General features: G+C 41.3%; 2 protein-coding genes across 7 annotated transcripts in view; one reads left to right on the forward strand and one right to left on the reverse strand.

Moving 5' to 3' along the window:
* Positions 1-2,987: 2,987 nt before the first annotated feature.
* On the reverse strand, positions 2,988-8,514 carry HARBI1 (harbinger transposase derived 1). Of its 2 annotated transcripts, none has more exons than XM_063118830.1 (3): positions 8,445-8,514; positions 3,711-4,403; positions 2,988-3,419 (listed from the first exon to the last, which is right to left on the reverse strand). In XM_063118830.1, exons 2-3 carry the CDS (start codon positions 4,378-4,380, stop codon positions 3,043-3,045), a joined length of 1,047 nt encoding a protein of 348 aa, XP_062974900.1. In that variant the 5' UTR covers positions 4,381-4,403; positions 8,445-8,514; the 3' UTR covers positions 2,988-3,042. The 2 variants fall into 2 exon arrangements, with proteins under 2 accessions (XP_062974900.1, XP_062974901.1); XM_063118831.1 differs by lacking the exon at positions 8,445-8,514 and adding an exon at positions 8,139-8,438.
* A 72-nt stretch (positions 8,515-8,586) lies between these two features.
* ATG13 (autophagy related 13) overlaps positions 8,587-22,152 on the forward strand; it is a 36,572-nt gene continuing 23,006 nt past the window's right edge. For 3 of the 5 annotated variants that reach the window (XM_063117475.1, XM_063117478.1, XM_063117476.1), the window contains exons 1-5: positions 8,589-9,510; positions 14,635-14,716; positions 16,117-16,197; positions 17,643-17,762; positions 18,578-18,624. In XM_063117475.1, the coding sequence (XP_062973545.1) occupies positions 14,648-14,716; positions 16,117-16,197; positions 17,643-17,762; positions 18,578-18,624 (317 nt within the window). In that variant the 5' untranslated portion in view covers positions 8,589-9,510; positions 14,635-14,647. Of the gene's footprint in view, positions 9,511-14,634; positions 14,717-16,116; positions 16,198-17,642; positions 17,763-18,577; positions 18,625-22,152 lie in introns of all 5 variants that reach the window. The other 2 variants (XM_063117477.1, XM_063117479.1) reach the window with 2 other exon arrangements.

Below are 22,152 nucleotides of genomic sequence, written 5' to 3' on the forward strand. Positions count from 1 at the left end.
ACCCCTTTACTTTCTGTCATACACAACAGTGACTGCTGCTCACCCCTGAGAGTACTGGCAGGAAACTGCTGTGATGGGGTGGGGGTGGGACAGAATATGTCCCCAGCATCTTTGACGTGTGTGTGTGTGTGTGTGTGTGTGTGTGTGTGTGTGAGAGAGAGAGAGAAATCTCTATAGGATGCTGCCATGAATGTAAAAGGAGCCCTGCTGGATCAGACTAAAGGTCCATTTAGTCCAGGATCCTGAGGTGTATTTAATGTTATTCCTCCTTAGGGTAGAACCATTCAAATTGATTAGACTAAAGTTAGACTAACATTGGATACAACGCCATTTTGCACAGTGGCCAAGCCAAGTAGATACCTCAGGGAAGATCAGCAAGGCAATATCCCTCACCCACTGTTGCTCCATAGCAATTGGTATTATTCAGCAGCGTACTCCATTGAGTGTACTCCATTTCCCTTTAAAACTACTGGCCATTATCACACCTTGCAGCAGTGAATCCCACAAATTAATTATGCGTTGAATAAAGTAGTGCCTTTAGTCTGTCCTGAATCTCCTGCCAATCAATTTGACTGGATGGTCCTGGGTTCCAGTGTTGAGAGAAACTTCTATCCATTTACTCTGCAACATGCATATTTTTTATTGTTGTCCATTACTTCCTTCCCCCATCCCAAACTATAAAGCCCCAAACATTGTAGCCTTTTCTCGCATGGAAGATTCTCCAGCACCTTGTTCTCTTTGGTTATCCTTTTCTACAACTCTCCAGGTGTACAATATCTTTTACCTTGCTCCATGGTGTTTTTACAATATTTTGTAAAATATTTTGTAAAATTATTTTCTTCCCTGCCTGTTATAATAATAACAACAGACATTTGCTAGTCTGTCACATTCTATTTATTCTTTACTTAGACTGCAGCCTTCAAATGCAGTGTCAGGATAGCTTACAATAAAACACCATAAAATGACAAAATAAGTTAAAAACATCAACTCTAGGCAGTATTCAAATAAAACAGATCACTCTAGCTATCATGATCAAGAAAGAACACCCAGAGCAGAGTTGTGCAGATGAGGGGGACAGACTAGTAACTGGCTCAGTCCTCAATAGCTCCATTGTATTCTATGGGACAAAATAAACAAGCTGTATTTTGGGATAATTTGACACAATCCTGCCTGCTTCCCCAACACATCTGACACTCAGTGATCTAACATCAACTAACATGTACCTCATGGGGTGCAATGTGTCTGTGTATAAAGAATGCAGGGGCCCATGCAATATGCCTTTTGTCCCTGGATTACCATGAGTAAGGCTAAAGACTGCGAGTCATTGTGACACATCTAGACTTTGTGGGGAGGTGTGAAGTTTTGAACTTAGACAATATTATATTTATAGGTTTATTGATGCTATTTTTATTTGTTAATTTTAATACTGTTTTGCCACCTGTCAAGTACTGTGAGGGGGGAGGATACAGCTCCCCAGGAATCAAAATTCCCCCCTCCCCAATTTCCCTGAGTGGAGGTTCAAGCTAGAGCACAGTAGAATAAGAAAAGTAAACCTAAACACTTCCATTTAATGATGGACATTTTACCATGTCTTAATTGGACCACCAACTTGTTCTTCCCTTCCCTGTTCCAATATATCAACAACACAGGGCAAAAGTATATTATTTTATTAAGTGTCTAATATGGAATCTTCTCCAAAGTCTTTAAAGTTGATACAATACCCCCTATTCCTTCTATATTCATTCCATTAGAAATATGTAATTATGCTTCGTTTGTTTAGGCTTACAACCTGGAACTCAAATGTCTTAAGACAGCAAGTACGATGTACTTGCATCCTGCTTTGGTATTTATCTCCTCAAGTCTCAGCACGTTAAGCAAGTCTAGTATTGTAACAATGTGAATAATATGTTGTAAATAACAAACCATTGTTTTAAGTTGTAAACCACCTTGAGTGCTTTTCAGGAAAAGGGTATAGAAATGTAATTTTAAATAGGGCACACTTTACCAGGGCCCAGAGGTTCAGGGGGTTCTAGTCTGAGTTAAGCTCTTTACAATAAGGAAAATATTGATGCTAAATTTTAGATTATGCTTGAATTTCCCTGTTTGTGTAATCACTGTTTTAAACACGTTTCTCATGAATCCTTTGGTTCAACACCCAGTCCAATACATTCCCAAAACTAAGTCTAAGCATGTGTAACTGGAATAATTGCACGTTCCTCCCTCCGTTTCTACCCCATTCTTCTGTTGCTACTCCTGCATTTCTTTTTAAAGTTCTAGATGTTTGTGTTCATATAAAGGATCTCTCCTTTGCTATGGGAGATTGATGAGTTTAAATCCATGTTGTTTTCATAACTTTCTAAACTGATGCAACCAGATATGAACTCATTTGCCTATATTTACCATCTCACATTAATGTTCCTTATTAAAAGATATTTGGGGCTCCCCTTTCACTTTTGGATTTGTAAATACTTTCATATACCCTTTGAGAAATCTAATATACTTTGGCACAAACATTATAATTTTGTCCATGAAACAAAGGACGCTATACTATTCCCATTCACAATTGCAGGTGCTGCTGGATTAATAAGGCCAGACAAGAGTGCTAAATTATGTAGCAGAAAAAAGGAATACTTATATAATTTATCACAGTGTACAAGTCAAGTCTGCAATAAATTTCAGGTAGCAATCTAAACTCAGTTGTTTAGAACCTGATTACCCTGTACACAAGATGCTTTTTATGGCACTTTGCAATGCTTTAACATATAACATTTTATCAGGACAATCATATTCTCTGTTATCATATGTGTCCTTGATAAACTATCCACCAATAAGTCAGAACATTAAAAAGAAGAATGTACTGAAATACTGAGAATTCATGGACTCAGTTGCAGCATGCACAATGAAACTAAGATACTCTATTAGTTCAAAATATAATAATCTCATCCCCATTGCTTTCTTTTGCTGAAATTTTAAGGGAAACCAGGATCTACCATGTTTGTTTCCATGTTTATTCTTAAATCCAACTTGGTATGTCTCATTATATTAGCTAAAATGAGTGAGCAATAATTCCTGACGAACCCGATAAGCTTCAGAGTCAATTGATTCTTTATGCTCATATTCTTCCTCTGGCTGTTCCATCTGTCCTGTTGTTGGAGATGACCATACATCCAGTCCATGCTCCAGAGAGATGTTATGAAGCACACAGCAAGCCAGGATGATGTGGCTGGCTTTCTCTGGAGAATATTGCAATGTGCCCTTCGACCCATCCAGACAACGGAACCGGGATCGAATTGTCCTGAACGATCGCTCAATGACATTATGAGTCGCTGAATGTGCCATGTTATATCTGTGCTCTGCAGGTGTCTCAGGGATATGGAGTGGGGTCATTAGCCAAGAGCGAAGAAAAAAAGAACTATCACCTGTCAAACACAAAAATGAGAGTTCACAAATCAAATAGGAACAGAAAATTCTAGTTTGATCTCCAGTAGCTGAGAGTAACATTGGACATCCATCTGAAGTCATCCCCCCCAACAAAGGGAACAGAGTTAAAGGTTTATTTGTTCAACCTTTGTTTGTTTAATCTTCATAGAGAGAGCACTAAGGTCTAGGGAATTATGTGACATAAGTATGTTATCTTACATGTCAGTGAACTAAACAGAAATTCCACCAGAACAGACTTTCAGAGAGGTCAGCCATCAGAATGAACTTACCAAGTAGCCAGCCATCTTTGTGCATCCCAGCTTCAAACTGGTTCCTGAGGGCTGACTGTTGCAGCACAGTATAGTCCTGCATGCTGCCTGGCCAGTGTGTTTCTGCACATAGTAACATTCCTCTGGCATCACACACCATCAGGCAGTTTAAGGAATGAAGACCCTTTCGATTCACATATGACAAGTCCTCAGCATTGGGCGCCTTTATGGCTACATGGTTGCAGTCAACCAGTCCTAGAACCCCTGGCATACCTGCTAGTCCATAAAAGTCATCTTTCAAATGTTGCACTGAAACTTCATCCTCTGGGAAATGAATGAACTGAGAGGCCCTCTCCACCAGGGCCTCAGTAACATTGGCAACGCAACGGCTCATAGAAGCCTGACTAATGCCAATGGCATCTCCCATGCGAGTCTGGAACGAGCCAGAAGTGTAAAATCCTAATGCAGCAAGAATTTGTGTCTCTGGGCTAATGGCCCTGGATCGTTGGGTAGGACGAGAAAGGTTGGCACCCAGAAGATCCACCAGAAAGTAAAAGAATTGACGTGGGAAGCCATACATAGACAGTAGATACTCATCAGTGACATCCTCCAACTTGAAGCGGTCAAGTGTCCTATGTCCACGACCATAGAGCAAGAGATCACAATCAAGAACTGCTATGGGAACAGCCATGATGGGTTGATCTCTGTACTCACCTGCATAAGAGCCAAAATAAGGAAATTTAGTATATAGAGGAAAATATTTTACTACTGCCATCTTCATCTTAGTTCAGTTAAGCACAGCTATACCTGTTGGCTTAAAGTGGCACTATTTGTGAATAGGATTTCAAAATGAAATTATAAATATATACTCTGGTTTTAGTACATACTAACTCTAGTTGATGTGAGACTGAACATGCAATTCACAAAATGTAAGAGAAATAGAATAAACATTCCCACAGTTCTATTAACATTCCTGAACCCTACTAGATAAAGCTTTACTGGAAAGATGGAAATGAGATCTCCATGGGATCCTTTTATTAATTTCATCCAAAGGTTCAATGAATCATGGTCACAGTTCTGGCAAAGTTATAATGGAAAATTTTTGAAACTATGTATAATTTTGCACAGTGCCATGGGACATAATTCACAGTACAAGAATGCACAATTACTATTGACCTAGGGTCATATACAACCATGCAATTGTAGAGCACATTCCACAAGCAATTAGTGCCATGTTTATGTTCTCTCTCTGAACCTGTTAAGCAAGTCTAGGAAAGTTTGTTTCTCTTTTCTGTGTCGGTGTATAAAATTAATTGAAGTGTACTAGGCATGAGGGTGTGAATCAATACTTAAGTTGGTGTTATTCTTAGAAACATGCAGCACTGAAAAACTGTGAGTTACTTTGTTGAAATTCATATCCATAAACTGTGAACTCCCTCAAGTTTCCCAGGACAGCTTTTTCTTTCTTTCAGCGCAAATAAAATCTAAAACTCTAGGAAGTCTAGGGTTGTTCAATTAATGAATACATGTAATGGAACTATGCACCTATAAGTTCATGTTACATAAACAGAGAGGCACCACCCAACTGCTCTCTTCCATTATTAAACAAGTCTGTCAACACTGAGAGTAGTTGTTGTTCTTGGAACCAAAGGGAGTTCCAATCGTGCAAAATCAAAGTTTCAACAAAGTTAAGTACTATTTCTTGCTATCCTGATTTTTCCCCATGTCTGCCAATGTCCCCCTGTAATTGGAATAGAAAGGAGGTAAGTAGGAGTCTAATCAAATGACAACAGAAGGGCCACTTTGCTGGCAGATATAACCTGTAAGGCTACAGTTATATCTACACTAGAAAATCTGTTCTTTTGGATTCAATTGCTGGAAAGTGCCCAAAAGTGAAAACCTAAGCTGCATTACTTGCTCTTTCCTGTATCTAATTTACATTTCATATTCGCATAGGTTGCTTTCAGAACATGCGGACAAGGTTTGATTGTTAATCCCTTCTCAGACATTAGTATCATACAGTGTACTGGTTCACACAACATGGCATGGCTTGTTGTAGGTTATTTAACCCCTGACAAGGTGTGACACCACGGGTGCCGTTTTTCATATACAACCTCCACGAGAGTGGGTTGTGTAAGGGTTAAAGAACCCCCACACAACCCATGATATAGTCTTAGGGCTGGATATGCAAAATGGCAGCTGCACTCCACTAGGTTAAATAACCCATGGTGGCCTGTCATGTCATGTGAACCAGCCCAATATATCTTATTAGTTCTTTCGCTGTATACTCAAAAAGTGTTAATTGGTCCTCTAAAAAAAAAACACTGATGGAGGCAATTAATTATACTAGGCAATTAATTATACCATACAAGAGTAGTTAGCAAGGCTTATCCTTTCTGCAGGTTTTTCATTAAAACAATTCTCTGAAAGCTGTAGTTTGAGATAAATATTGGGAACAAATACTTTGCCCTAGATGTAACTCAAAGGAAACCAAACTTATTCTGATAGACCAGTAAAAGTATGTGTAGGTAGACTTAGGAAAGGAGGAACCTCTCATGCAAGCACTTGAGTCATTGCTGACTCCTAGAGGGACGCCTGCTTTCGCTGACGTTTTCTTGGCAGACTTTGTAGCAGGGTGGTTTGCCATTGCCTTCCCCAGTCACAAGGTAGACTTAATAAGGTGCTTAAACATTTGTTTTGCATTATGACCTAAAGATCATTAATGTTATATAGCTCCCAGAGTTCTACCTCATAAAGCATTTGTACATGCACTTGGCTTTGAAAACATTACATGCTGGTAATAAGATCATAAGACTTCTTGCAATGTATTGACAGCTTCCAGTTTTAATGTAAACACAGTTTTCTAAGTATTCTGGGAAGAGAAAATGATATCCAAGTACTTTAAACTCTTAATTTGCTCAATCACATGACTGCCCATTACTGTGCAGCAGAGATCATGCAATACCATATAACTGATAAAATCCAATTGTGTCTATCAGCAAATTAATTCCGCCTTCTCCTTGCGGCTCCCCCTAAAAATCTGTGTCAGAGGGTTGGTGGACTCTCTGGAGAAGATTTTGAAAGTACATGGGGGCTACAGGAAGGAAAAGGACAGGAAAATTCCACTGTGCAAGTGAGCATTTGCTCACACAATGCTGGATGTAGCCCAATATCTTAATCAGCAATAATGCAAAAAAATAATCAAGAGAAAAATGTGAAGGCACAGAAAAATCCAAACACAACTGTTGTGGCTACTGATTCTTAGTTTGTCCCTTCACTCATCCTGTGGATGAATAACAGATTATATTGGAAAAATGTTACCTTCTTCAAACTGGTACAAGTTTTCACCCTAATCTGATCCTGAAAAAGAGGCCCCCACTTCCAAGTGATGACCACCCTCTTCCCAATATCCTGCTTGCCCTTGAGTCTAATGCCAAGTTTCTCCGCAAGTAAGGTGTGGGCTGAAGGAAAGGGCCTACAAAAACTGTATGACAACAACTGTGCGTTACCTATAAATACACCAATTGCTAGGAAAGTTTCCAGCACAAGCACAGGCTTCTGCTACCAAGTCACTACCATTAAAGACAAATGCTAACACAAAAGTAATGAAAGTTGACAAATGGGTAATTACTTTGTAACAGTAAAGGACAAGGCTGTATATCTACTTAGAAAGTTCCTTCTGATCTGAAGCAGGTAATTGTTAAACTCACAATATATTGTAACTGGTGTGTTCTTAATACCCAGAACAACATTTTGAGGGGAATAGATGGAAAGTGTGAGGCATACCTCAGGCATATTAATGTATAAGTATGTCTTGTTCTGTCTTGTAATGCACACAGAGCCCACTTAACTGAGCTCTATCTTTTGGGGAGCAGGGGAATACAATAGCCTTACGCTGTCCAAGCACACTGCAGAGTCCCTGGATTCCCAACTTGTGCACTATGGGAAAGGTATTCACCTTACTTCAGAAATAGCCAATTGGTAGCATGTAAGTAAGATCCTAAACCATGTTTCTAGCCCCTGATGGTCCTACTGAATTTTAATCACTGTGCTTTAAAAGCTTGTCAACAGTTTCACTTGGAAACAAATTAAATCTATTTTAAGCTTAATAAAAAGCGTGATATTCCCAACTTCAATATTAAATATTTCTTTGGGATGTTGTATGTAATATGTAATCTATATATTTGAAGATAGCTATGCCATATATGATCCATTACTGCGACCCCCCTAATGCTAGATGGCAGCAAGTTTATTAGGGGAATAAGAGAAGCTCCTCGAGGAGGGAAAACTGGGAGAACGATATTAAGATAGGCAGGTTAACATTTCAAAATGACAGAGTGTCCTGTAACACCATAAAGACTACTATATTTATTATGGCAAAAGCTGTTTAGGATACCACAAAACTCTGTTGCCTTTCTTGCAAAAGGCGGCTGCCTTTCTGGAAATTACCTTAAAAATGAGAGACCGTAGAACAGGGATGAGCTAACGGCATCCCCAGTGCAGGAAGATCCTTTAAACGAAGCATCTCGCAACCACAGTAGAGGAACTGTTGGGGGTGAGGAGCAGACGTGAGGGGTCTGCTTAGGAGTCACCTGGGAATGTCGGGAGAAGGGGGGCGGGTGCGTTTCACAGGAGCTACTACAATCGGGGACGGGCGACTGAAAGGAAGAGCCGGGGGACAAACTTCGACCCTGTTTCGCGGCGTGGGAATCAAAACGCTACGTGTTCACCTCCCTCTCCGAGCCCCAGATTTACCCCTGCGGCGCAAGGGAGCCGGTCCCAGCGTCCCTCCACAGCGAGGCGGAGCTTCGGTCCCCTCTCGTGGCGCCCAGCCTGCTCTTTCCCAAACGCAGATTCCTCCCAAGACGGGTTCCCCCCTTGTCTTGGAGCTGAGATTTCCCTTCAGGCTCCTCTGCCACCACTATTACGGGCTGAGGCCTAGCCTGCTTCCGGGGGTGGGGAAGCACGTCTCCGCTGGGAGGGGAAAGGAAGGTTAGTTAGTGGGACCTCTTTCGTGTGGAAAGTGCTGCGGTGGATGAACAGCCGGCTGCCTTGCTTGTGCGAAGCGGATGAAAACAAACAGCAGGAATGGCGGCGGTGACGGCAGCAGCCGCGGGAGGCTGGGGGAGGCCGCGGTCTTGAGGCGCCTCCGACCCGCTGCGGCTTCTGTCGGGGAGGCAGGTCGCAGGGCAGACAGAGTGGGTTCCCTTCCTTCGGGTGCAGGCCTCGCTCGCTCAGGGCCTTCCTCGACAGCGCGCCACAGCCGGAGTCCCCGTTCGTGAGCCAACCACGGGCATTTCCACCCCCTCTCCCTTGGCAGGACCAAGCGCTCGGGAGAGACGCTGCCGGGAGCAGGGCCCGAGTGCTGGCCTTTAGCCTAAGGGCTAAAGCCCACCGCCACTACATTCACCCTCCCCCGAGCGGCCGTTGTTTGTTTCCCTGGTAGAAACGGGCGACTAAGAGTTGGGACCCCTCTCTCCCGAGACTGGACTGCGAAAAGCTTCGACCCACGCCGGAACTGGGCAGCATCGAAATTCCACCCGCTGAGAACGGAGGCGAGTGCTGGGTAGCTCTCTAGACTGGGCTTCCTTGGAGTTAGGGTCTCTTCGTTGGGTTATTGGGAAGACCTCTCCACAGAAGACATTGCCCCCTCCACCCTCTGAAAATAGAAAAGATCCAGAGGAAGAGGCCCTTTCTCGCACTTTGAATCAAGATTTCTCGAAGCCCCACCTGTGGTTGGCCATGCAGAGGGGCTAGGACAGCCTCTGGGCTCTTCCCCGGAATGAGACCCCGAACCATCACCTCAGTCTTCCCCCTACAGGTAATAAATTTCCTCTTGCACCTCAGATACACCCACATTTACACAGGTTTCGAATGGGCTGGATTAAAGTAAGGATCTGGGGATGTAGGTAAGGGGGACCAACAGTGGATCTCAGGGTAATGCATGGAGCACTGATATAGTAAGGTAAATCTGGTCATGAAGACTGCTTCTTTCCAGGCATAAACATTTCAGTACCCACTTTTTTTGCTCTGAAAAGAAAACCTCGATTAAATAGGTGGTCTTGGAGGACATGAATGATTTAGATCCATTCCAGCTTTCAACCTGGGTAGGGTCCAGAACATCATGTTGGGGCCTTCTGTTCCTCCTATTAGCCATTGACCTTTGTGCTGTCTCGGTGTTCTATTTTGTCCTCCATACTTTTTAATGTCGACATGAAACTGTTGGATGAAGTCATCCAGAGGTGTGGGCTGAAGTATCATCAGTATGCACATGATGCACAGCTTTACCTCTCTTTTCCCCCTTTTAATCTTGGTGGAAATCTTGAAGAGGCATTTTGGATCAGTTTAGGGATGAATGAGGGCAAACAAACTGAAAATTAAACCAGACAAGACAGAAGTGTTGCAGGTTTGGAAATCTGGTCATGTACAACTTGTCCTGCATGGGGTTGCCCTCCCCTTAAAGGGCTAAGCACATAACTTGGGAGTACTCCTGGATTCAGTGCTTTCTGTGGAGTGCTTTTTACCAGCTTTGCCTGGTTCACAAACTAGCCTTATCTGGAGAAGACCGATCTTGCCTTGGTGACACATGCATTGGTCATATCCAGACTGGATTACTATAGTATGCTCTACATAATGATGGTTTTGGAAGCTTTGTAGGAGCTAGGCATTTTGATTATATTACACCTATTCTGTATTAGTTACATTGGCTGACTAGTAATTTCTGAGCCCAAATTTAAGGTGCTGGTATTAACCTTTAAAGCCTTAACTGACCTTTAAAGCTATCTGAAGGACCACCTGCACTCTTATATTCCTGCCTGAGTGTTGAGGCCCAGCTCTAGGCCACTTACAAGACATGTTAGACTTTCAAGTTCCCAAATAAATTTTAAAATGATGTCATTAAAATATGACATAAGTGCAACAACCTTAGGTTTAAGTCCAGCTGCAATGGTGTGATGTGGAACTTGAGTATATCTGTAACATATCTGCTTTTAATGTTTGAACATGTCCAAATGGATTTTTATTTATAGCAATGCTGATAATCTTGACTGCAATGGTGTTTGAAATGTTAATAATTTAAAGCACCAGTGTCCAAATAGTTCTAACAACACAGAACACATTTTCACTGACTGTTATTACCTCATGTAGGCATTTCAGGGTCATGCTGCCAGTCTTTACCTTGTCCTAATCATGTGATATGATCACATGGATTTTTGATCTTGAGACATTTCTAAATCTTTCAATCAACAATGAGGCTGAAGTAATGTGAGACTTTTCTAACTGATAGGGCTACATTCTAACACAAATGTAAACATGCTGAACTCCACTGAAATCTTAAGCTCAACAGTGCAGTTCCCTCTCCCTCCCCCCCCCCCCCAATTGCCAAAACCAGCCCAATGGGAAATGATTGTTCAGTGCCTGTGTTCAGCATCTGCAGAATACTGACTGGGGTGTGGTGTGGACAGAAAACCAGGTGAGAGGGAAAATGTAGTAATTTTGCAGGATGGAACAATTATTGCATGACAGGAAACCTGTACAGGAACACTCCATGCTGCAACTTTTTGTTGCAAGTCTCACTTGTATTTTATAGTCAGTTTTTCTCTTGTGTTGGTGAAAAAAGTTATGTTTTGTTTCTTATGTTTATCCTATTTTTCCTTCAGGAAGATCAGAACAGCTTACTTTGGGCTCCCAGGTACTCGCTCATCTGGACACCAACCAGGAGGCCTCATAACTTTATCTTTAATGGGGCCATGATGAGCTCAGTAATTCTCTGGGCTCAAGAAAGGCTAATAGTGAGGTGGCATACAGTAGATTTGGCAGGACCAGAACTTAAGGAGAATTGTTTTTCCTGAAAGTGTCAACACCTAACTTGGAACTCTGTCTAGTGCTCCCTGTTTCTCTTGGGAGATGATGATGCAATTGTTGCCAAGGCAGCTGCTCCTCTGAAAACATAGGTAGATAAGCAAAAGATTCTTAAACAATTTGTGAGCCACACACATGTTCTTGACTTTTATTTTGAATGTTAATCAGGATCCTTCTTAAGGTGTTGTGGCTTTCAAGGAGTTTGTACTGGAAAAAGAAATGCTGACATTAATTGGAAAACATTATGAAATAGTCTCATTTGGAATTGGACTACAGCTGCTTTTAGCCCAGTATTGGCTGTTCTAAATGGAAAGAGTTTTCTAGGTTGTTGGGCAGAGGTTTTTCACAGGTCTGGTACTTGAGTTCCTTTTTATTGGGTATTAAACCTAGACTTCCTGTATATAAAGCCCATGGTTTACCACTGAGCTACTTCTGAACCAAAGGGGGGAAATATTCAGAGTGAATAATCTGGGCATCACAAAGTACTGCTGGTAGTCTAGAACCTTGTAAACATTCTATGTTGCCATCACTGCACTGAGACATGACCTACATATTAATTCATCTTGTCTTTCCAACAAAATACTATAGGGTTACCCATTTCTTAACCATCATTATTTCCATTTTATTTTTTAACAAGGAGGAAATGAGTAGAGATGCCAGAATGGACAACCTATACATGTTGTACTCAGAAATAAATCCCATTGCATTCAGTGGGGTATACTCCACTCCAAGTAAATAAGTATAGGGTTGCAGCCAAAGAAAGTAACACAGAGTACATTATTGTTGAGAGTGTTTAAGATATATTATTAGAACAACGTTGTGTCTTCCATAGTATCAGTGTAACTAGTTATTTTAATGAGTATTTGTTTCCCTTTCCCCTGCACATGGCTGGTAGCTACCATCCCTTAAGTACCCCCTCATTTGCTTATTTATTCAGGAAGTGATTTTTTTACTGGGATTTTAAAAAATCCTGTCAAAGTTTTACTTTACTTTGTGATAGGCAGCATGCCTATTATGTTTTTCAGAAAAGAGGCACTAAAAGCAGAAGAAGTTAACGGGCTAGAGTAGAATTAGCACTGAAGAAATTACCAACATGCAAAAAAAAAACCCCACCACACACAAACATGCCTAAAATATACACTAAATAGGTCATCACAGAGAACATACCTGAATTTGTGCTAGACTGCCGTTCTTATGCTTCTCTTGTGCTAGAATGCTATTCTGTACTTCATAAGTTCTGAGAAGTGCTGCATGTTGGTTTTCATTGGAAGAAATATCATGAAGTATGCAAGAAAGTTGACTCTTTGAATAGATGACATTTCCAAGGATAGAACCCAAGAGCTGCTGACCAGTTCATAGCTACGAACATCCATTGTGATGATGCTAGGTGGTCCTCTGTGCTGAAGAAGAAATAATCTGAAAGTCAGGCACAGCTCTGTTCCATATCATTAGTTGATCACTGAGGTGAACTGTGTAATGCCTTACATATCTATTATAATTTGTTATGTTTATACCCTACTTTTCCATTAAAATGCTCATGGTGGCTACTCTACTGCTACTTGTTCTCTTACTACTTCCAGTGTTCTCGTAATGTTATAAATAAAAATGTTTACATGATCAGGATTTTGGAGAAATTATGCTTTGTGAAATTTCATTTTGCGTAAGCAGACAGACATATGTACTATTTGTGAAACATTCTGAAGTATATATGAGGGGGGAATCTTGTGGCATCTTAAAGAAATGAATAAATAAATACTGTAGCATATGCTTTCATAGACTAACTCCATGTGGATACTTGACTGTTTTCGTCACTAGGCACATAGCTACAGTAGGTAGGTATGTGACATGCCAGACACCAGCTCTGCCTGCATATCCATGCAGGCAACCCTATTACAGGACATAATATCAGCCATACCATCATAGGCTCATTGACCTGAGACAAGATCAAGGCTCTCTTCCCAATGAATTGCAGTTGAGGGAGGATTCCCCTACAAGCCCTGTCTTTAAAGAGGCAGTACTATCAACCTTATTTTTGGTTTCTATGCTGATTGCTCACCCCATTGGGAAGCCATTTCACTGGTACAATATGCCCCCAGGGAATCCAGTTAGCCAACTGTTATTCTAATCTCCAAGCCCTTAGGTTAGCAGAAAAATTGCTCTCACATCCTAGGCTTGGCATAATGTATCCAGGATACTTCTTTCCAGACTGCTGTTGGGCTCTGACAATGTGGTTGCTTTCTTAAATTGTACATTATGGCTGAGTTTGGATGACACGCTAATGTACATTGATGGTGCTATATAAATAAATAATAATAATAATAATAATAATAATAATCAATGGTTGTTTCTCATTCTGTTCCTATTACCACCACCACCACCCAGTTGGTTAGGGTGTCATCCGAACTCAGCCAATGGCTAACTCATCTGCTACTTAGCTCTAGCAAGTTCAGCAATTTAAATTAAATGTGATCTTTTTTTTTTTTGCTCCAGTTCTTGTCATGACAGAGCTGATTCTGATAAGGCACACATAGCTTGCCAAAGTTAAAAATGTAACTTTTACTGGTATATATTCTCTTCTTTGGTAGCTTTCTGTAAGTCTAGTGGTATATTAATGTAAATGTACAGAACCTCAATCCTGGGGCCAGATCCAGCCCTCCTGGGGTTGCAGTCCAGACCTCTGGGCTTCCCCAGATGGTACCACCTCCTTTCCCTAACCACCAATTGTTTGGCAGCTTTCCAGGTTTCGTGCAGTTTTTCCCCTTTCTAAAATGTTGACATGCATCTCCAAAGGCTTAGTTATTGGCAGCAGGAGCTTTTAGCTAAAGTATGTTTGAGTTGTTGTTGTTGTTGTTGTTGTTTTAGGACCCTGCCCTTTTACCCTCAGCGCTGCCAACCACTGGAATTCAACCCCTGAGAGCTCCTCCGAAATGGAATTTGCCCTCGGGCTGGAAGAAGTTCAACACTCCTGATGTAAATCATACACGCTTATTCCCTAGCAGTTCACTGGCTTTGATTGTTTTTTTTAAAATGTAAGAGGCTCTCTAAATTCTGAAACGCAAATAAGACTATGCCTGTTCTATTTCAGATTTCCATATGCAATGGACACTGATCTCAGTTCCCAGGATAGGAAGGACCTGGACAAGTTCATCAAATTTTTTGCCTTGAAGGTAATTATTTATTACAAGTGTAATTTTTCAGCATTTATGTTGCAATTTGAGAAACTGAAAACTCCCTGCAGTTATCTCAGTGTTACTACTACATGCAAAAATGATTCAGGCAATAGTTAAGCCTTTTTAACAATCATTTTCTTCTATACTCTGACTTTGATTGAATTAGTTTTTTTTTTAAAAAAACCAACTAATTATAGTATGCAAAAATAATTTTAAGAAAACACAGTAGTCTCCTGCAGTCAGCTTTGTATACACCAGCCTTCTGTATGGTTCTTTTGTATGGATGCTGATGACTAGAGTGACCAGATACAAAAGAGGACAGAGCTCTTGCAGCTTTAACTATTGTGATGAAGTGGGAATTTCGCCAGGTGCTGCATGCGTACAAATGACACCTGATGAAATTCCCTTTTCTAAACAACTGTTAAAGATACAGAAGGAACTTACAATCTAAAATTCAACACAAGGGACAAGAGGAAGGGAAGTGATGGAGTTACTGGTAGATGGGGAAATAAATAAATTTCTGCCAGTCATACATACTTAGGCACAGTCAGAATAGAATATGTGGTCTTAAAGGGTTGTGCCAAACATTTCACAGAAAAAGTGTGTTTGGAGAAGAGATTTTAATCAGGTGGAGGGAATGTCTTCACATAGGTGTTCTGCAAGGCATGTCCTAGGTATATGGGACAGCGAGGAAGGAAGAGCGGAGTTGTTTGGGTGTCTGAGGTATGGAGCTAGATAAGCAAAGGTCACAGACAGATGAATCAGAGCAGGGGAAGAAGGGCTTTGAAGGGAAGGCAGAAGAGCTTGTGGTACATCCAGGAGCAGACAGGAAGCCAGTGTAGGGATTTAAGTAGGGTTAGAGTATATGGTCGTATAATCAGAGCAACAAGAGGTGTGAATGATTTTGGTGGTAGACTTCTGGATAAAAGAATGGGCCAGAGTGCCACACTGGAAGATTAGAAAAAAGATTGCAGTATTCAAAGTGACTACTTTTGCATCTGTGTTTTGTTTAATCTCTTTGCAGTATAGTATCATACAAGGGGACTGAGGCTCTACATTAGAGATGTAGAATCTCTTTCCGCCTGCGGGCCAAATTGCATTTCAGCTAAGCTCTCAGAAGCCATGTTCCAATGAGGGATGTGATGCAAAAGGGTCAAACTCCAAACCCACAAACTACCAACACATCTCAGCTTAAAGCTCTTGCTTTAAGTAACTAAGCCTTAGGAGGGGCATCTCAACTATGCAACTACTACCAAACAATCTATGGTTGGGGGAAAGGCGGTGGGGTCCTCTGTGGACCCCCGGAGGGCCAGATTTGGCCCTTCAGCGTGAGGTTCTGTACCCCTGCTTTACAGTAACATTACTCACAAATTTAGTATGCATCTTTTCTCTTTCAGACTGTACAGGTGATTGTCCAGGCCCGACTTGGAGAAAAGATTTGCACTCGATCATCATCGTCACCAACAGGCTCTGATTGGGTAAACCGTACTCCTTATTTGAGCAATCCCATAACTCCCTAACTTGTTTTGTCATCTTAAGATGAAAAAAATGCTTAAGCATCTAGAATGGGGTCCTGAAGGAACTCTTGGGGCTCTCTCCACGGGCCCCTTCCTCCCTGCTGAAATTGGAAGTTGGACTCCCATCCATTGAGGCCAGAATCCTCAGGCTTCTATTATCTGTGGCAAAAGATTGCTGAGGAAGGAAATTTGGCAAAAAATGTGTTTTGTTGAGCAACTTGCCAAAGGTGTATGGGCCCATTATTAGCTATCATTTTCGCTGTTCTGTTTTGGAGAGGATCAAGCTATCTTAGCCCATAAGGATAAACAGTTCGCAGAGATAGAAGCTTCAAGTTGAATAGCTATGAAAATGCACATGCCAGCCAATTCCAGGCATTTCCCTCATGGTTCACTCTGTTTAAGACAGGACAACATTTCCAACAGTACCTTCAAAAGTTGACCTTAGTTTCCCTTAGAAAGGTGTTTACTGCTCTTCATTTTCAAACAATGCCCTCAGCATACCTGGAAGAAAAGTAGTTGTGTATCTGTGGTACTGGCAAAGTAGAAGATGTAGTGAATTACCTGTTATATTGTCCCCTGTATAAGGAACCCCGGGCCTTCTTTCTGGGAGATCTTTTGACAAGAGTAGGATGCCCCCTCCCCCCCCAGCTGACATTATCTGTGACGTTGGCAGATTATAGTAATTTCATCACAGATAACCTTTGCAGTAGCAGCACAGAAAATCCGTCATATTTTTTAAAGCTGTCTGCAGGAAATGATCTGTTACAGATCTTTTATAAAGGTGTGTTGGCTTTTATTGGTGTGGTCGCTTTCATTGGTATTTTGTCTTGCCATATTGTATTTTTGGTAGGGGGCTATATTTGACATAGTATTATATTTTGTAATGGCCTTTGTGCTATAGGCAAATAAAACTCAGTTCAGAAATGCTTAAGCAAAATTATATAAAATAGGTCCATGCAAAAGTGTTAATATATGCTCCCATTTTTAAAAACTATATACAGTATGACTTTGTCCTTTTCTGGGATTGTTTATACAAATATAGTTTATGTTTGAGCGGTTCCTGCCTCCATGGTGGATTCTGGTTAGAACTTTATTGCCTTTTATGGAGGTATTTGTGGCTCTGATAAAATCTTTAGAGTAGTGGTAAATTGACAGAAGAAGAAAACAAAACAAAAGGATGTTTACGTTGGGTGTATTTCCTGCTTTACAGTAATATGGTAAAGGAAAGCAAGATAGTTATTAGTAAACTGCAATATGTGAAAGCAGAGAATATTTCATTCTGTAATCATGAATTAACAGAATGTGCTGCAAGCTGAGCTCTAATACATACATTTTTGCAGGATGCCACAGGAAAGTTTTCTCAATCAAGTCCCTGAAAATTAAAGTCTACACTCTTAATTTTGCAGTTCAACTTGGCAATCAAAGATATACCAGAAGTTACCCATGAAGCAAAAAAAGCCTTGGCAGGACAGCTGCCTGCTGTTGGGCGGTCAATGTGCGTGGAAATATCTCTCAAAACCTCTGAGGTAAAGCGTAAACAAAAATATGGTCCTCTTTTGCCATCTTCCCCTTTTGGAAACTCATGTCAAGCTGCTTTATATGTCTTCATGCTACGCATATGATATATAATAGGACAATATTTTAACACATTACTGTTGACATATTTAAGGAAAGAAGTATACATAAAAGCAGGAGCCTCACTGTTCTGGAAACTGCAGTCACCATGTTGTTGTCATGTTTAGGATCTCCTTTTCAGGATCAAGCTTCGGCGGGACAAGTTCTGCCCCTTTGAAGTAGAAGGAGTTGTAGAGTAATGCCTATGACAAAGTTACCTATGCTTAAATCTGCTTTTTAGCTTAATTATTGGTCTTTTAAAGAAAATAGTAATAAAATTGGACTGTATGATGGTTACAAAATACAAGATTTTGTATACTTCATGTAAATAAACAGCCCACCAGAAGCATGTGAGGAGGGGCTAAACTTATGAGGAAAACTCTATTCACTGCAGCGGCAGGTTTGTGTGCCATCTGAAAGTAACAGGAAGTTAGGGACAAAAATGATGCTGAGGCTGACTCCTATTTAAATAAACCCATCCTTAATCTATTTGCAAACAAGATTAAAACTATAGCTAAAAATTTAGATTATGATCACATTTAGGATGCTAAGAAATTCAACTTCTTACAAAGCACCCCAGGTCCACATGAGATTTAAGCTGATCTGTTCAGATGATGACAAACTTTGCAAAGAGTTGCTGTCCATTAAAAAAAATCTCTTTACAAATCAACTGCAGTAGCATTTTCCTCGCAAAGTTTTTGTTTAAGCATTCATTTTTCCACTATAGGGGGATTCCATGGAGCTGGAAATCTGGTGTTTGGAAATGAATGAAAAGTAAGTGTATGTTATTGCTTTTTGGATAAGAATCAACATTTCCTGGTCAACCTAGTGTCTTTGAGCATGGGAGATGACATCTCTAAGTGAAAGCACCAAGAGCTATTTCTCATTATTCTGCTTGTATTCTTAAAACACATAAAGGGAAGCAACAGTAAATGACTGGAGCTGCACATCTTTGCTCAACTAATGTCCCGGACTTTGAACATATGCACATTACAAAGTTCTTAGAAGCTTATCTAGTATTTACATATCTCTAGATATTATTCATTATGAAGGTTCTTGACTGGCTATTTTCTGAAAACACACGTAGTGAAAAGTAACATGGAAAGTTATCCCAAAAGCCGATTGGCTTTCCAAAGCAGATGGACTCATCCTCTAGCCTGCCATCAAACAGGTAAAGACAACTGCATTGTGCAGGGCTTTGCTGCTGCTGACCTTTCCCCGTGGGATCGTACAATAAAGAATTATATGAAGTATGTGGAAAAATAACATACAACAATAGAAGCAGGATAGATAATAACCAATGATACATTAATAAATTGGTTTTTAAAAAATGTAAATCAGGTTTAAAAAATTGAAGCAAAGTAATATCAATTGTATTTTGTTCCACCTTTTAAAAAAAGCCAGTTTAAATGTAATTTGGACTGAATATAAACATGGTAGATTATGTCAGAACAATATTCATGATCATCTATCAAACACACTCAGTTTGTTGCCATATAATGCCAAATCATAACTTGGCATTACATGAACAAGCCTTGTGCTATGGCTGTCCCCTCTCTCCTTATGTGGTTCTGGTTCCTGACTTGGAGCTAAGCAGAAGCAGGGAAGAGCAGCTGGCCCAGCTCAAGTAGGAGCTATAAAAGTAAGCCAGATTCCCAGGGAGCGAGCAAACAGGGAGCGAGCTAACAGGAAGAGCAAACAGGAGTTTGACAGGGGGAGTGTAGGGGAAGAAGAGACAAGGAAAGGGGAAGAAGAGAAGCCTCAAGGAAACCCAGGAGGCTGCCAATTCAAAGAGGCCGTGTGCTTGCCATGTGCTCCTGAGTGCTGAGTGAGAGGTCGGTGTTTATAGTTGCTGCAGGAGCTGAAGGGGGAGTGGCCTGATTGTCAGTTGGACTCAGCAATCAGTGCCTAATTGCTGTTGATTGTTGTTGGCACTTCAGTGACCTCATTCTGGTTCCTGACTTGGAGCTAAGCAGAAGCAGAGAAGAGCAGCTGGCCCAGCTCAAGTAGGAGCTATAAAAGTAAGCCAGATTCCCAGGGAGCGAGCGAACAGGGAGAGCAAACAGGAGTTTGACAGGGGGAGTTCGGCAGGGGAGGTTAAGGGGGAGGCCTCTTAAAAAATAAATAATAAAAATAAAAAATAAAAAATAAAAAAATAAAAATAAAAAGGTGGGGGGAAAAAAGAAATACATAAAGAGAAAAAAACCCCACAAAACCACCACCAAACAAAAGCAAAAAAAAAAACCCCAAAAGATTACTTTCCAATAAGACATACTCATATAGTTGTGTACCTTCAGAGAGGACACAACAAAGCAAAGACAATTCCACTATAATCAAAAAGGAAAAAAACCAAAGCAGAAATCGACAATATGGATGGAAAGGAGTCCCTAGAGGTGGTGACCTGCAAAGGGTGTGCAATGTTCGTGTTTCTGCCTGAGCTCAACATGGCGTATACCTGCAACAAGTGCAAGCTGGTGGCACTTTTGGAAGAAAAAGTGAGAGGACTTGAGCAGCGAGTGTCCACCCTCCAAGGAATAAGAGAAGTCGAGGAGTTCTTAGACCGAACGGTGGAACTGCAACAGCAACAAGAAGCACATGAGATTGAAGAACAACAGCCAGCTGAAGCAGAAGTGGAGTATGCTGAGGGGAGGAAAGCCAATGAAGAGGAAACTCCCTGGAAAAGAGTGACAGTTAGGAGAGGAGGAATTAGAGGGCGTTCTGCACCGGTGGGGCCATTGGAGTTAAGCAATCGCTTTCAGCTTCTGGAGAATGAGACTGAAGGACAGTTTGCAGAGGAGGAAGTACAGGAGACACCATGCAACAGTGACCAAGAGACAGAAGGTAGGTCAACCAAGAAGAAGAGAAGAGTAGTCGTTGTGGGAGACTCCCTGCTGCGTGGGATTGAAACCCAAGTATGTCGTGAAGACCCATGGACTCGCCAGGTGTGCTGTCTCCCTGGAGTACAGATTAGAGATGTGACTGAAGGGTTACCGAAGCTCATAAAGCCCACGGACACATACCCCTTTCTTCTCATCCATGTGGGAACAAATGATGTCGCCAAGCAGAGCTACGAAGAAATCATTTCAAACTTTGAAGTTCTGGGAAGGAAACTGAAGAACTTTGGGGCCCAGGTAGTTTTCTCATCCATCCTCCCGGTTCTTGGAAGAGGATTAGAAAGGGAAAGAAAAATACTCCGGATGAACGACTGGCTTCGAAGGTGGTGCCGTTGTGAGAGTTTTGGATTCTGGGACCACGGGCTACGCTACTTGGAACATGGACTGCTGGCAAGGGATGGGTTGCACCTCACAAGGGCTGGAAAGAATGAGTTCGGCCACAGCATGAAGAACTTCATCAGGAGGGCTTTAAGCTGAATCTTACGGGGGTGGGAGACGTAAATTTTGAGGCAACAATGGATGAAGGCCAACGCACCACAGTACAGAGAACAGCTCCAACAGTGTCCCAAAATAGTGTCTGCATCAAGGTAGGAACAAAGCCAGACGATAAAACACATGGTCTTCGATGTCTATATACTAATGCCCAGAGCATGGGAAACAAACAGAATGAACTTGAACTCTTATTACATGAAGGCAAATACGACTTGATAGGTATAACTGAAACTTGGTGGGATGACTCCCATGACTGGAATATAGCAATTGAAGGATATAACTTGTTCAAAAAGAACAGAAGAAATAGAAAGGGAGGTGGAGTTGCACTATATGTTAAAAATACCTATCCCTGCACAGAAATACAGGCGGATGAGATTGGGAGCTCCGTCGAGAGCGTCTGGATTAAAATAAATGGGGCTAGGAATAAAAAGAATATGATAATCGGAGTCTACTACCGACCACCCAATCAAGGAGAAGACGAGGACGAAACTTTTGAGAAACAAATTGCCAGTGTTTCAAGGAAGTGTGATGTAGTAGTGATGGGGGACTTCAGTTACCCTGATATCTGTTGGGAGACCATTACTGCCAAAAGCGGCCCTTCCAAGAAATTCCTGACATGTATGGGTGATAACTTTCTCCTACAGAAAGTGGTGGAAGGAACTAGAGGATCGGCAATCCTTGACTTGTTATTGACCAATAGGGATGACTTAGTGGATAAAGTGGCAGTTACGGGAACTCTGGGGGAAAGTGACCACGTCATACTTGAATTCTTGATTATGAAGGAGACAAAAGTCAAGCGTAGCCACACACGTACTCTGGATTTTAGGAAAGCTGATTTTAATAAACTCAGAACTATAATAAGTAAGGTCCCGTGGCAAGGGAGCCTAAAGAGAAAAGGAGTGCAGGATGGGTGGGA

This window comes from Elgaria multicarinata, chromosome 2 (genome assembly GCF_023053635.1).
Source record: "Elgaria multicarinata webbii isolate HBS135686 ecotype San Diego chromosome 2, rElgMul1.1.pri, whole genome shotgun sequence".
Taxonomy (NCBI): domain Eukaryota; kingdom Metazoa; phylum Chordata; class Lepidosauria; order Squamata; family Anguidae; genus Elgaria; species Elgaria multicarinata.